At 32.9% G+C, this 16,772-nt stretch overlaps 1 protein-coding gene across 4 annotated transcripts in view; it reads right to left on the bottom strand.

The window, feature by feature from the left end:
- Positions 1-653: 653 nt before the first annotated feature.
- LOC123710075 overlaps positions 654-16,772 on the bottom strand; it is a 52,565-nt gene continuing 36,446 nt past the window's right edge. For 3 of the 4 annotated variants that reach the window (XM_045661763.1, XM_045661765.1, XM_045661764.1), the window contains one exon: positions 16,642-16,739. Coding sequence is in view for 1 of the 4 variants with exons in the window: in XM_045661766.1 (XP_045517722.1) it covers positions 4,110-4,216; positions 5,771-5,864; positions 6,803-6,904; positions 7,369-7,536; positions 7,968-8,623; positions 9,130-9,321; positions 10,210-10,332; positions 10,761-10,917; positions 11,242-11,357; positions 14,442-14,599; positions 14,937-15,181; positions 15,385-15,543; positions 16,038-16,160; positions 16,516-16,739 (2,624 nt within the window). In the remaining 3 variants the exon portion in view is untranslated. Of the gene's footprint in view, positions 4,217-5,770; positions 5,865-6,802; positions 6,905-7,368; positions 7,537-7,967; positions 8,624-9,129; positions 9,322-10,209; positions 10,333-10,760; positions 10,918-11,241; positions 11,358-14,441; positions 14,600-14,936; positions 15,182-15,384; positions 15,544-16,037; positions 16,161-16,515; positions 16,740-16,772 lie in introns of those variants that run through there. The other variant, XM_045661766.1, reaches the window with a different exon arrangement.

Below are 16,772 nucleotides of genomic sequence, written 5' to 3'. Positions count from 1 at the left end.
TAATAATGCATTCTAGTGACAAATGTATTACAACCTTTACCCAATTCGACTTAGAGTCCTTCAAGAAAAGAGCGTACCAATTCTTGTAAGGAAGGCGCACGCACTTGCGAGCCTTCTGGGAATGTGAGTGTCCATGGGCGGCGGTATCACTTAACATCAAGTGAGCCTTCTGACTGTTTGCCTGCTATTACATAAAAAGACCTTTTTTGACCTGAGACCTAGGTTGCATATAAATCTGATGGTTGGTTATATAAATCTGACGCCCAAAACTAAAAGTTTTTTAAAAAAACTCATTTTAACATAACCTACTTGTCCGAATCTTTTTGCTCACTAATTTATATATTAGATAGGTTAAATTGATTTTTCCACTGTCATTAGAATTACATTAAGTATATATAACCTGTATAAGCCTTTTTGATACTTCTAATAAGTATATACTAGTTACTTCTGCTTCCATAGTATATATATATATACTCTTTATACTAAGAGTTTCGTTATATCTGAAGCGTACATCGATTCTCATATGTTTTTACAGATAATAACTTTATCTTACTGTACTTTTGGTACAATGGAAAATAATTGTATAACATTTAAACGTTAGTCGAAATAAAACACAATTATTTGATATATTTTATTTCCAATACATTAATATTACATTATAAAACAATTTTTGCATAACAAGGATAGGTTAAGTACATAATTGACTATGTATAAATAATCCAAATAGGACAGTCGATAGAGTGGTACCAACACATCAGTCTATAAGTTCATAAAAATTTCTACTACCTGATATCCGCGAAATCTGAATAAAATTTAGTAGTTGATTGTTCGTACAGAAGGGATAAATAAGGGTAATAGAAATATAGGCAAGTATATATATAACATACAGTATAATTTTACAATCATACGTTATGTGAATAATATAATTAGTTGTCTCATGTTTTTGGAAAAATCTCGACAACATAAACACCATTTTAATAGGAGGACTTTGTGAAAATAATTGTATACAAGTGTGTTACGCGTAGAGTTAACATTTATGAAGCAATACAAACGTTAGCAACTACCATTTGCTTATAATGAAATTAATATTTAGTTTAAATATTTATATATAGATAGATACGAATGATAATTGGAAATTATTTAAATATACTTAGTTTGAAAAATTTAAAGGATCGAAATAAATAATTAAACGCTAATTACGCGTTAATATGTAGTTATGAATAGTTAACATACAGACATTGCTATTTATGATGTACTCAAACTAGACTAATTAAAATAGATTAAATAAATGTATCTTTGTAGCGACACCTACATTCTACAATTACTGCCATGACGTCATATTCGTTAGCTAAACGAAATTATTGCGAGCGCAAAGGATATATGTAACAACTTCTCAACCTTAGCCACTGGGGCCTTCGGGTCAGTCAGTGGTTAGACTAGTCGAGGATGCTCACTAGAGCTGTTCACCCTCCTTCATCTACATTTTTATATTTTCAGTTTTAACTTATATATGAAATAAATATTATATTGGTTTATTTCGAGTAACGGGCTTATTATAAAATCGACAATAATTGCATGTAGATGGCGCAATATTTAATTTTGCTTATCACTTGTCATAAAAAGTTATATAATAATATTCATTGATTACTATGTTTTATATATAGGTTCTTAACCAATTTTCCTGCCAAATTCAACGTTTCTAGTCTAGTTCTGTACATCAAAATAATATTGTCCAAGAATTATTAGTAAATTATCGTAATACCGGAGAAATGTCTTAAGGTCCATTTAAATACATTTTAATGTTTACGTTTTGCGTCGATAGGACAATTTATAATACAATAGTCATAAGTATTTTAAAGCTTTAATAGGCTATTTATAGGGGCCTACTTTACTACAATTAATATATTTGTATATGTTTATCACAAAGATTACCAATTCGTTGCTTCTACTTGAAGCGATTTAGAAGCATATTATCTACAATTGACGGTCTATGTGCAAAGGCAATAAGTAATACGGCTGCAGTACGAATAATTGTTTGAAAGTATTGTGTAATATCGGCATTCATTATACTTAGAATAAAAGGTATATTTTCAAATATAGCGGTTAAGCGACTTTCAACCCTAGTTGTTAGAAGCCCGTATACCAATAGATTTTAATTTCACCACTCAATTCATTAAGAAGCAAACATGGTAAGATACTTAAAACATAGTCAATTTAATACCCATTGACATTTCATCAAAATTTGAGAACGGAACTTTGTAACTCGCATATTTATTTAGGTTGGAACTGCATAATAGCTACTACGTATTAATGAAAATTACACAATTTACTTTTAAATACACATTCTAAACATTATTTCAGTTTCAGAGTGAACAGAACGTCGTAAGAATGTAACGTCAGTGTGCGTCATATGAAGCTAGCTGACAGATGTCAAATATTTTCTATTAAATTGGCCCTACTTTGGCGCCAAGAAACACGAACATTAAAAATGTTCTTGACATATGAAAGGCATATTTAGCGGCGTCTCGATTCTAAATATTACTCTGCTTGCTTACTTAGAAATAATATCAATAGAGAAAAGGAAATTCCGCCCCACGCCCTAAGGTATTGTGAGACTTTAAGCAGTTGACACAGTAACTTTATAGCATCTGCAAGTACACGTAGTAAGTATCAAAATCCAAAATATCTATAATATATATAATATATCAAAGATTAAATAAAACTATATTATGAGTGTAACCGTATTATCAAAGAAAAAAAATATTAACAACAAATTTTATACTTAAATTTAGTTTTATTAAATGAAAATAAATCGATATTATACAAATGGTATCAATGCAAATCTACAACATAATAGAATTAAATAACACTTAAAAATTAAAATGATAAACAATGGCATACAATAATAATAAATGAAACTTAACCTAAATTAACTAACATGGCATCGTCCTCTTGTGTATCTTAAATACTAAATACTTTATATTCATCTTTAAGGCCATAGCACGAACAATATGTAAAATAGAATAACTAACAAAAAAGTATCGATAGAATTTTGTTTGGATAATAGAGCGCTCCCTTGAAGTATGAAACAAAAGGCATTTAGGCAATAATCAGAGAGATTCAAATTTTAGGAAAAATAGATACGTTCAAACTGTCAAAAACTGACATTGACGTTGGTGAATATTGACAAAAGTATTGTAAAGTTCGTGCTAATGTAATAAATAGACTGATTGTATAGAAATTAAAACTAATGCGTTAAAATCGTTAAATGTAATCGCTTTTATCTGTCAATTTCTTTTATCTTCGATTTTTGACAGCGCTCCAAACAAGACTATGACAAGGTCTGTTTTAAAATAAGAACTTTATGTTTATAAGAAATAATTTGTAGGCCATTCTGTTATGAATATTAGAACTATTACATAACTATTAAGAACATTTTGGTATTGCTAAATAATACTTTTAAATATCTTCATATATCTATAGTATGTACATAGTCGATAGAAATAATAAACCGAGTTTTCATACACATTCTGTATGCCTTACTTATAAAAAGCCTAGAGCCTAGATACTTCTTTCATGAAGCATTTTGTTAGTCAAAAATATTCCCAAAATTATTATCATTACAGCTCTTTTAGTTGAGAGCGATATATAAGTATGACTTAATAATAAAATACTGTGTCATACGTTGAATACTTAGGATTTGAAAACTGGGGCAAATTTGAAATCATTAACTATTATTTGATTTTGTCATCTACTAACAAGCTTTACATATTACTTGTACTGTTTTTTAATGCAGAATGCTAAGCAACAATTAAACAATTTCCTTAGCATAATATAGATATGGCATTACATGATATGAACATAATTTACGATATGATAAAGCATTTAAATTTGAGTTCTTCTATCGTCATATTCAAGAGTGTCAATTAACTGTGACGTTACGTTAATTTTCCTTAAGCATCTGCATCAAAACCTTCTGATTATAAGAGGTTTTTATCAGATATTTGGTTTAACGACATACATTTAGGCATTGTACTCCATGCCAAAGCTAAAAGACCGAAAGCCACAAATAACTTTGTTAACTGACGCAATTTGCAATATCTTTATATTTAGGTGAAGAAATTCTCCCTCTGCTGATATATTGGCAATTCCACATCTGGTGAGCGATCCGAATCATCAGCGTTGTTCGTTATAGGCAGTTCTTCCAAGGCTTTCACTGTTAAAACAAAAATCGATTAGTAAGTCCCAATTAATACTGAAAACCGACTTCAAATTTAAATAAAAATCAATAAAAAAGTCAGTTGAAGTCGGTTGAAAAAAAAAACAAAAACTACTCACAACAAAATGCATAAAAACCATGCTGCACGATGATCCGGAGAGGCCAATTACGTAATAGCTAAGGATATGATAAATGGATCAATTCGACGGTCCCTCATTGGTTCCTGGGTGGGACAAACGACATCAAGCATTATTGTTACATGCGTGGACACACGTGACGTTAGTAGATGAGAATTGTCGTGGTGCATGATGGTAGTATTTCAATAATATGATAAACAGAAGTGAATGTGACGTTCTCTGCTTTCGGAGGGTTGTTCAATTTGGGTTCACGCCCGCGTAGTATGAGTATGGGCAATGATGTCACACCATACAATCAGTATATAGGCAGTATATCCTTTGCGGCCATTAAGAACAGTATATAATTGTATCAACATTATAACGTATTCACTGCAAGAGTAGTACCAAAGTGAATGTTAAACAGTATATTAGTAGCAGCCGTTGCATATTTTTTTAAAGTATAAAACTTCGCGTAGTCTTGGCCGTTTTAGAAATACATACAAATAATTTATTATAATGTCCTTCAAATAATTCAAAACATTGACTACATAAAATATATAATAAGCCATAGAGGTTGCATGAAAAATGCAACATGTCATCAACAAATCATGCACCAGATAATTCTCACAACACAAATAAAAAGTGCAAAATCAAAACTGGACAAAAAAGTTACATTCAAAATGCTGCTCGTGAGGTTACTTAGCAACTTTGGGAGTTATGGATGTATTAAGGCTCAATTGTTTCGTTCTAGACATAAGCTATGAAATTTTTAGTTTCACAAAGTTCATTGCATTTAATACATCCAAATCAAGGTATTTTAAATTTACTTGGCGTAGTAAGAGTCTTTACCACAAGATTTTACCACGTGCGTACTTAAAACTTAACCTAAGAATTTAGAATTTTACTCTTGTAATACAGTTCAAAAGTTAATAAATTCTGCTCACCGGTGTAAAAAAAAAGCATTAAAACAACTATGACGTGATTGACTAAAAAACTCAATTAGTTAGGTACACAAGTTTAATGTATTGCCAAGTACAACGTTTTGTGCAAAAGTAGTAGAAGTAATAAAAGGACTCTAGCGACAAATGTTAGTGTTAGAATATGTATTTTATGTATATTTACCAAAAAAAAATTGGTTGCGTTCCAAAATACATATTCTAACACTAACAATAATTGAAAGTTATGTCCTCTTGTGTTTAATGTAATTTATTTTTCTATAATATGAAAGTGATATAACAGGGCATACGAAGGACTTATAAACGCTTTATGTAATAACGATAACCAGAATTTTCCTCTTTAAAAAGTATTTCAAACTTTATTTTTAACATGTTAAAAAAAATTAAAACGTTATTTTTACCGGTATTCATAAAATAAGTAATGAAGTCACAAAATAATGCTTTACTACGCCAAGTAGAGCAAACATCCAAACACTTACCAGCTATAATTTTGCTCATCTCCGTGACCTGCTTGGCGAGTATCTGGTTCATTTGTAGTAAGTGCTCCCGCTGTCGTTTTTCTCCATCCGGGCTCTAACAAGCACATAGATATGCTTATATACAGCCAAAAGCTTGCCAGTGTTTGCAGATATATAACTAATTATATAGGCAGGATTTTTTATGATTCGCCAAAATTGTGGAGAACATTGTAATGTAGTCTAAGTAATGCTCTTTTAATTTCGCACCCAATTGACTAATAGAACTTTCTAGTCATTTCTAGTCAAGGAATTGTAGAGATTCAAGATGATGTATGAATTTGTCTATAGTTTAATTATGATATAATTTGAATAGTACTACAATGGTAAGGCTATGGCAATGGTATGTCATAGGGTTAGAAATGCATTAATGGTTGTATGAGATATTTAATATAAATAATATTTATGGAAAATCAATATGTGGGAGCTGTTAAAATTTACATAAATATGAACAATTTTAGTTCATGTTTAGGCTGCATCATCGAACTTTTATCTGTCAAGATATTTATTATTTATGGATTGAAAAAAAATTAGATGTGACATTTTTAATGAAAAAAATGCAGGGTGGTCTGATGAGGATAGATGTAGTCCTTCGAAATATAATAATGAAACTAACTACAAATTCATCTGCAAACAATGGCCAATCTAGATAATTTGTTTATGAGTTTATGATAATCAAACATGCATAGAAATGACAAAGCAGACTAAGACACGATGCAAAAGACTACATTAATGATTAGAAAAATGATTCATTAGAATGACAATGAACTTTTTTTTAGATTTGTCAACGTTTACGCATATAATTTTGTATCAAAACATAATTTTAAACACAGCCCATAGACTATGAAAAAGCAATATTTTCTATTATGTATGATTTATAGACAATATAATAGGAAAGATAAAACTCTTGGAATTGACTAAATGATTTAAAAGAATTTGGTTAATACACTTTATTCTTGATTCAAATTATGTTTTATGAGTATGTGTATCTGTTACCTTAGTGCTGGTTTGGTCGCCCGAAGAGCTGGACAGCATCTTTTTGATCGACTCTACTTTCTCTTGTCTCTTCTGTTGTTCTTCTGGAGATAGTTCTGGGGGCTGAAATCAAAAACAAATCATTATAATTTAATACATATATATAAGCTTGCCTTGAAAATAACAGCAAAAATGCAAATTTTTGAAAAAAAAACTTGAATGTTAAGTCATATTTACTCTACGACTCAAAATTACATGAAAATAATATAATCTTGATTATTATGTCCTGATTAAAATAATTTAATTATTTTCTTTAGACTGATTTTTTTTATTAATTGAAATAATATAAGACTATTAAGTTTTATATTATTAAAGTATTTCCGGACCAATTCGACTTAGGGTCCTTCAAGAAAAGACCGTACCAATTCTTGAAAGGCCGGCAACGCACTTGCGAGCCCGCTGGCAATTTGAGTGTTCATGGGCGGTGTTATCAGTTAACATCAGGTGAGCCTCCTGCCCGTTTGCCTCTTATTACATTAAAAAAATCTAAGTCCCAAAATTTGATCATTCCCGTACTACGTACTCACCTTCTCAGGAATGTATCGCTCGGGAATAACGATTTTCTGAGGTGCAGCTAGCAACTGGTCGATGGAGTCGCGTATCTTGGTAGCGGGGAGAGCAGACCTCACCACGTCAGGCGCGGCGCCGCGCAATGCACGCTCCATATCTGCGTCGTCCACGGAACGAGCCATTGCCTAAACAATATTTGTTTCATTAGTGACGTGAATTTTACGGCACGGAAAATCAATTCTATTTTTATTTAATTAGAGTACCTTACGTTCGGGTATGCGTAAAATATTTTTATGTCAAATATCCGAAGATTCCGATTTTCATATCAACGGATAAATATTTAAACATAAAATTATTAAATAGTTCATATAAAAAACCAACGGCGTATTTAAACCTCAAAAACCTTTTAGATCTGGATTTCTGTATCTGTGTCATGACCATTTGTTTTTTTCTAATAGGGTTATCTACTTGGGTTATAACCATTTTGTTCCTACCATACGCCGTCGACTTTAAGCTTAAACACAAGAAACCTAAATAAATAATTCGAAAAAAATCATATCTCACAATATTACATATAGGTATAGTTGATTACATTCTTTTTTGAAATGAAACTTACATCTTGTTTATAGCCGTTCTTCGGTGATTCATTCAATGTCTTCGCACTCAAATGATGCGGCGCCGTATAATGTCTTCTCTTCTCTTTCGGAACCTGTCTCCTATGCGAAGATCCATTCTTATGCGTGTCCGACATTTCTGTGATTATCTCCTTCGCAGCCTCACTTTTGAATATCGGCGACAACTCCATATTGGACCTCGTCAGGCTCATGACACTGCTGGCCTTCGAAATGTCATTGGTTACAGTTCTGGAACTGTCCGTCGGGCTGTTTAGGTACTGGTTTGATAGAGTTAGTCTGTCGTAATTGTATTTGTAATCTCGGGAGTAGTCGTAGTTAGACAGAGAAGGACTGGATGGATATTTTGGGCTGAGTTCCATGTTCCTCTCGAATTTCAAATACGGCGTTTCTTTATTTTGTTTAGCGTAGTATTCCTCGAATTTGGAGTAATCCGTTCTAGGGACGGATGAGGCCCGATAGTTGTTGATGGGTTGGACCAATTCTTCCTCGAGAAACTGGTCGATGTTGGTCGTCATGTTTGTGGACCAATCGGACATTGGTTGTAGGGAGCGCTCTCGGTCTCTTTGACGTCTCTCACTCTCGCGTTTCACTATACGCACCGTTTTGATTTCTTGCTTTTCGACGTTGGATAGGTGACCTGTAATATATTTTGGGTTTAGTAAGCGCTATGTAACTATATAAGCAAATTATAAGGTTTTGTAGAAATTTACATAAACTGTTACAAATTTCGTTTTATTTCTGTTTATTAAAATATAATAATAATAATAGATCTAATAAAGCTGGCGTAGCGGTTTCAGCTGGCTGTACACAAATAGACTGTAATGTCTATGTACGCACTGTATGACAGTATGTCTCGTACTGAGAAGAAAACATTGGCGGCATCTCACAAATCCAAAAATCGATTACATGTGTCAGAAAAAAAATAATCTGCTTGTCTATAAAATAAAAATGATAAAACGGATGCAATCTGAGAGGCATAGTATGCATTATTATTATTATTATCTAGTAAAGTTACAATATGGATCTTATATATCTTCTGAACTGATCTTGAGCGTATATATTTTTAGACTTACATAAATCTATATTGACATTGCCATTGTTCTCATACTTAGCACTTATTCTCGAAAAAAAACTAATACGTACCAAATGCCGAATTCTGCATGTCCTCACTGGTCATGGGAGAGGTGATATCGCCAGGTCTAGTATCAACATACAATGGTTCCGTCTGTCCGTAGTGGACTGGATGGCCTTCGTACTCATAATCCTGTCCGTGGTCAATAGTATGACCAGTATCTAGATTCGTTTCTTGCCAGAATGATAATGGTCGATGTTTTCCTGTAAGAAAATATACAAAATGTATCGTATAATAAACCAAAAGTTTATGTTAATAAAAATTTGTTGTGGACAAGTTTCGAGTTCCAACGCAAACTCGAACCTGGTCTGGGTTTTTTTATCAGATGGATGTAATAACATGACGCATCTTATCGCGTATTAGTCTAGAGATGCTGTTGACCAATAATTATGAACAGAACTCGCCCTCCTTTCGTCTTCTGTTTCACTACTTTTGTAATTTATTTTAATGTCAATGATTCCACTGACCACTTTTCAATAGTTGTCTTTGGCTGTCTTAACGAAATTCGGCGTATTCGGATTCAATTAAGTACATACGTATAAACAAATTATGATATGTGATAACGTAGACTATAGTTAGAATGCAAACAAGCAGGAGGCTCATCTGATGTCAAGTGATAAGTGAGCCTATGGCCACTCAATGCCAGATAGCTCGCGAGTGCGTTGCCGGCCTTTTAAAAATTGGTACGCTCTTTTCTTACTGGATCCGAAGTCGAATTGATTCTATAAATGTAAACATGTTGTTATTTCCATATAAATATAATAATAAACATAACCGGAAACAAACGGACTATATTCAACACGGACACTTTATAATAAGGCCTCAAAAAATCACAGAACTTGTCATAGTCAATTGATCCGTCATACTTCTTATTCAGATTTCTTAAGGTATCCCTACAACAGATCTAATATGTATCCAATTTAAACTTACGCAAACCCATTATAAAACGTAGACTAAAGTGCTTTATTTGTTACCATGGTTACCACTTTTAGATGGAAATTACATCGGTAATAAATAACCCTGGTGATAAAATCGGTATCTTTAACTTCTAAAATAACAATATCGATTATGTTTATAAATTATTCCTGTACCTGGCATAGAATCTTGTGTCGTCTGTAAGACCTGGGACTGCTGGGTCAAGTGCCTCACGGCGCGACTTAACTCTTGACGCTGTCTTTGAAGAGCTGTGACTAACTGTTGGACTCTTGAAACTTCTGCAAATAAATTTTATAATATTGCTATTAAAATCTTTTACTTGTACTAAATTAAACTTACTGGAGGACGCTATTTGATTAATGACTTCATATTGATGCTAATCATTACTAGGACAATCCACAGCAAAGGATTTAGCATGTAAAAGGGCTGTTATTGGCTGTGTTACATTAGTTAATGAATAACATAGGTTAAGGACCTTTTTGAATGTCCGTTAAGTGAGCTGACAAAAGTTCTAGTATTTTTAGTGCCTATAACAATAAACATTTAACAATAGCACGTATACGTAATATAAAACAATAGATTATATACGTCAGTGAGCGCCATCTATTATTATTTTTTGTAAATATGATAAAATAAGTTTTTTGTGCTTTCTAAATATTTGAACGCTTTTCTTTTTTCTTAAATAATGTAAGTAGTATCTACTAACCATCTTCTAACATGGCGGTAGGATGAATGGGCTGTGCAAGCTGTGTGGGATGTGAATGTGTGGGCTGTGGAGCAGCCCTCCTTGCTCGTAACGCCCTACGCAACTGTTGTAATTCGCGCTCTAATCGGGTGTTTTCAGCTACAGTCTGCTCTAGTTTCTGTAATTTATTAAAAAATTTGTTGCATTTATTTTAAATTAATATATATTCTTTAAAATGTCGGATAGAATGGACAATAGCGGGACCAAATACCTCATTTATTATTACTAATCAGTATTCTCTTTCCAACACTGCATTAACAGAATTTGACAGAAAGAGACAAATATAATAGTTTGTTTTTATAATAGTTTTCAGCCAATTAAAAGACATTTAAGGCGTGTATACTTTAACAAACCAAATTAATATTCTAAAAAACTAAATAATAAAAATATAGCAAAAGGTGACTATGTTATAAAATAATAAGTGCATTGTATAGATGAAAACCTTATAAACCTTAGAATTGTGCGCCAGCATCGTGTGAACTCTGGCCAATTCCACCTCAAGACCACCTCCATGAAGTGGATCTTCTAAATTCACTGTGTCCAGCTTACTACGAACACCTATAAAACAAATTTTGTACTACATTAATAAGGCGTATCATCACATTTCGATTCTTAAAAAAAATCTCTTAATAATATGCTGAGGAAATTGGCTTAAAGAAATTCATAGTCATCGAAAAGTTATTGTATGATAATTTATATTACAGTACTATCTACCGCGAACTTCATTTCGCCTTAATATGCATTTTTTAAGCCTTTTATCAAATTTTTCTTTCCATAAAACCTTCATCAAAGTTTCTGTTATATTTTTTTGAATATTTTAATTGGTCCAGTCATCATCAAATTTGAGTTTAGCAACATATTATGCAAATCATTTTTATTTATATAGATTAACATTGCAATAATAAAAAATTCGTTTTTTAGGTCGGTTAAAATAGATAACTTTAATTATAACAGATATTAAACTTATTTAGATTTTATGAATAACAATCAGTTTTCAAATAGACATTATTTTAATGATGGCGTTATCGAACAACCTATGAATTATTGTTATAGGTATACATCTTTATTTATTTCCACAATTACATTAAAAATGGTCATATAATGCAGACTCATTATGAGAAGACATGAACGTCCAATTAATTGCGAACCCCTATTTCGAGGTCCTTGACTCCTTCCCACCAACACTGCCTCGGTCTACCAGGTGATCTCCTGCCACCGGGTTGTGAGTTCGCCATTTGGTGCACATGTCCCAGTTACTTGAGCCTGTTGCACTTTATGAATTGGACGATGTTGGCGTCCTCTAGGATGTTATAAAGTTCCTCATTGTAGCGAATACGCCAAACACCGTCGTCGTAAATAGGCCGAAAGACTCTTCCGCTCGAAAATAAGGAGAGACGTATCAAATCTGACCCATATTCTAAATCTCCTGGAGGGTATTAAAATATGTAGGCGCTACTTCTGATAGTTTTCTTGCATCTAGTCTTAGATATCTACATTTGACATATATGCTGCTGTATAAAACATAATAAACATATAACATGCTAGTCGATTTTCTAATTACATAATTACAGGTGACTTTAATTTACTTTATCTCAAACATTTTTGGAAATACACGTCCACTCTAAAACAAAGTAATTTAGGTTACCCTAAACTAATGAAGTATGGCAGCATTTCATCCGACGATCCCAAACAAATAGTTGAGTTATTTTCAAATTATTTTCGTTCAGTATTTGAACCTCAAACTCACTCGGATGGAGACGCTGTGTACACAGTTGAAGAGAGCCTTTCCAGTGACTCTCAGATCCTTGTGCATAACTTGTATTTCGATGTAGACGAGATCAGCAAGTAACTATATTTGCTTGATCCGAGTAAAGGTCCTGGACCAGATCAAATTAGACCAGTTTTTCATACACATCGTTCATTGTGTGTCCCTTTACAGATTATATTCAATAAGTGTATGTCCAGTGGCACTTTTCCTGATTGCTGGAAATTATCTTATATAACGACTTATCTTCATGACTGGTGAAAGGAGTGATGTCGAAAATTACCGACCGATTTCAATACTTTCTGCAATCCCTAAGATCTTGGAAAGATTAGTTCACCGACGAATTTATTCCAGCCTAAGGCACGTTATTATAGACCAACAGCACGGATTCGCAGCTGGTAAATCTACTCTCTCTAACCTCCTTGTTTTTACTAATTATATTTTTAGCGGTTTAGATAATAACCATCAGATAGACATAATTTCCCCGACCTTCAGAAGGCTTTTGATAAGGTTGACCATATGATGCTTTTACAAAAGCTGTCTTTTAATGGTATTAAGGGCAATCTTTTAAGATGGTTTACGGCATATCTATCTAATCGTGTTCAATCAGTGGCAATAAATGGATTTACTTCTTCTCAAATAGTAGTGACATCCGGTGTCCCCCAGGGCTCAATCCTTGGGCCGTTGCTCTTTTCTTTATTTATCAACAACATATCTAAATGTTTTTTACACTGCAAGTACTATACGCAGACGACTTAAAGTTATATAAAACGGTAGTTGCACTTTCTGATGTGGAACTTATTCAGGAAGATCTTGATAGGCTAGATAACTACTGCAAAATAAACAAATTATTCTTAAAATACAGTAAATGTCAGCATATCGTGTTTACAAGGAAAATACATAAAACAATCACGGCCAACTTCACCCTTGGAAACCATTCCCTCGAACGTGTGGGCTCTGTAAGGGATCTTGGGGTCCTTCTTGACTCCAAATTATCCCTAGATAAACACATAGGCTTGACTATTAATAAAGCCTACCGTATGTTGGGTTTCATAACGCGTGTCACCAAACCTTTCAAAGACAAAACCACATATATTCACCTCTATAAGACGCTTGTGCAGTCTCAGTTGGAATACGCTAGTCCAATCTGGAATCCCTACTACGCTATATATGTCACACAACTGGAGGCTGTACAAAAGATATTTTTACGTATTTTAAATTGTCGCATGAACGGTGGTAGGGCTAAATACAACGAACTTTTAAAAAAATATAATTTACTTTCTTTGAGTACTAGGCGTAGTTTGATAGATTGTGTCATTATAAGAAAAATATGCGTACATGAATTAACTTGTTCAAATCTTCTCGAACTCATAAGATTCAATATTCCTGCCAGATCTCTACGCTCGTACAGAACCTTTAACCTTCCGACTCCCAGAACCAGCATTGGGTTCCGTGAGCCTCTTCACAGGATGTGTTCTACTTTTGATTCTACTACTAATATCGATCTTTTTTCGCACTCCTCTACTGCTTCATTTAAGAATAGGTTAAAACAACTATTCGAGTAGTAAACCTTGTATCTTTCTTCTTATTTTGGCTACTAGTATGTGTTTTGTTGTTTTTCTACCGAGCTATATACTTTGTATTGTCTACTTAAATATTTTGTTCTCCGTCATGTCACGTTTTGTTTTGCTTTATATCCTTTTTTTATCAGTGAAACTTTTTGTGGATATATCTAATGCTTTAATTCTTATGTTTATATTTCTTGTCTGACTTCTACTTTTAGAGATGTATCTGTTTGTTTCCCAAATGAATAAATAAATAAATATCCATAATACTGGCAGAAATAATTTTTTAAGAGTATGTAATAAAAAGCTCACCTGAAAGCAATGATTCTATGGCATCTTTATCAGTTTTGAGTCCTTGCAGTATGGACGCTTCATCGGCTAACTCTTGTTCCAAAGCCCAAAGTTCAGCAACTCTTGCTCTTGCTGCTTCTGTTTCTAAGGGTTTGCCAGCTGCAGCACTTTCCAACCACCTAAAAAGTTTCAGGTGGAGTTACTAGATGATGTCAATACTTAATAGTGGCTGTTAAATTATTTGTAATTAATTAAAAACAGAGCCTGAAGAATAAACTACAAAACACTGACTACTTATCTCTAAAACATGAACATAAAAGATAGAAATTTTCAAATTACTGTTGTCACCAGTTTATATACTGTATAGTTCTATATTACTTTTTGGGTCACTATCATGTTAACTGTAGATTATGCACAGTCTTGGGTATTCAATTTGTATGTATGTAAACATTATTATGTGTGTAATTATTTAAATAGATAAATACATTTCAAGATATTTTAAGTACACACACACACCGTTGTTGCTCAACTGCATGCTCTGCTAGAACCTTATGTCTTAGCCTTTGATTTCTCTCAAGGCGTTCAATTGTGGATCCAGGTTTATTGTACAGTGACCCCAGTTTGACCATATTATCCACTAATTGAACAAGGGGTTTGCTTTTTGCATACTGTTGTTCTAGCTCCATTAATTGCATCTTCAATTGTTCCAACCTTCGTAGACTCTCCTCCCGTTCTAAAGCTTTTAAAGAACTAAGACATTCCTAGAAGAGATAAACTTTGTTAGTAATCAATAAATTTCTATTTTTAGTTCACTTATTATGTTATAGCAAAACATTTTTATGTTTTGTAGTGAATGAGAGTGTAGTTTTCAGAAGTATAAACAGTTTATATGACTTGTATAATATATACATATATATCAAAAAATAAAAATAAACAAGGACGTAAAACATAAAAAGCTAAGCACCTCTATACTATTAATTTGGTGGCAGCATTGCTCTATGGATCGATGTGTTGCAGCATGACGTCTACGTAATTGTATGAGAAGGAGAACCAATTCTTCATGACTCCGCCCCAGGAGTTCACCAGCTGTTGGTATGTCTACCAATTCTCGAGGCATCTTTTGCTATACCCAACAAATAATGCAACATAATGTACAGAACACGAAAAAGGAAAACAAAATTATTTAATAGTTTAAGAACGTTATTAATGTATAGTAGTATGAAATGTATAGTATTACATAATAAAGCCATTTTTCATTTGTTTTTTTTCTACAATCTACAATTTTTTTAAATTATAACAATCGGCGACGGACGTTTAAATTTCGCGTCGTTGGCGCCTTCGTGTGTAGATAACTTTCACTTATTACAAGCTACCACTATCTGTCAAACGTTGGCAATATGGTTTATGGTTATAGTTGACAACGTTTGACAGATAGTATAGCCCGTTCTTTTGTAACAATTTAAAACCCAGAATCAAAGACTATTTTCAAAACGTAATTCATCTTGCATTAATAACGATCTTATCGTACGTTCACATCCAAATAAACTAAACAAAATGGATAGGACACAAATAATACGTGTATGTACGGAAGGATAATAAATAAAAGAATCACTATACCATTTCGTCAGTTTCAGTGTTCCTCCTAACTCTGGGACTGACAGCGCTTACGGGCTGTTGGGACATCCGAGACGGGGACCTAATTGTGGCCCAAGATTCTTCTGTACCAGGTAATATATTAAGCTGTAATATCAGATAAGTTGAAGTTTCATAACCTCGTGGTTTAGAAATAAAGTAAATACTTCTATTTCTCTTACACTTATTCTATTAAATAGACAGCGCAAATAGACATTTCTAATATATTCAGAATAAAAAGATACTATAAAATTTTATACATATTATTTTTGTTGTCTCCGGATTCCAAGCCGCTGTTGTTAAATAATTGTGTAATATAGTGTCAAGCGGTTTCAATAAAATGCTTAACCAATTTAATTATTTTAATGATTAAAATTACTCATTGCATGCATGGATGATATTTCTCTGTATTTTAGGCATAGTCACCACAGACTATAAAAAGTATAGATTACATATAACTTACATTATGTTGCGACGCACTAATCTGTTGTGACGTGTAATGTTCATTTGCTTTATCTTCAACCCATCGCACTCTTGGGCTGACTGCTCTTACTGGTATATTCCCATCTCTATTACTACGTCCAATAGATGTATTACTCCCGACAAATGATTTCTTTGATAATGTTTGTTGAATTTGGTTATTGTTTGCGTTAGATTCTATGTTAGTACCTGATATTGTTAAGGATGCTGCAAGAAATGAACTAACGATATATTATCTTT

The sequence above is a fragment of the Pieris brassicae genome, chromosome 5 (genome assembly GCF_905147105.1).
Source record: "Pieris brassicae chromosome 5, ilPieBrab1.1, whole genome shotgun sequence".
Lineage (NCBI taxonomy): Eukaryota > Metazoa > Arthropoda > Insecta > Lepidoptera > Pieridae > Pieris > Pieris brassicae.
Note: the sequence above shows the minus strand (reverse complement) of the source record. Positions and strands in the feature narration are given on the sequence as shown.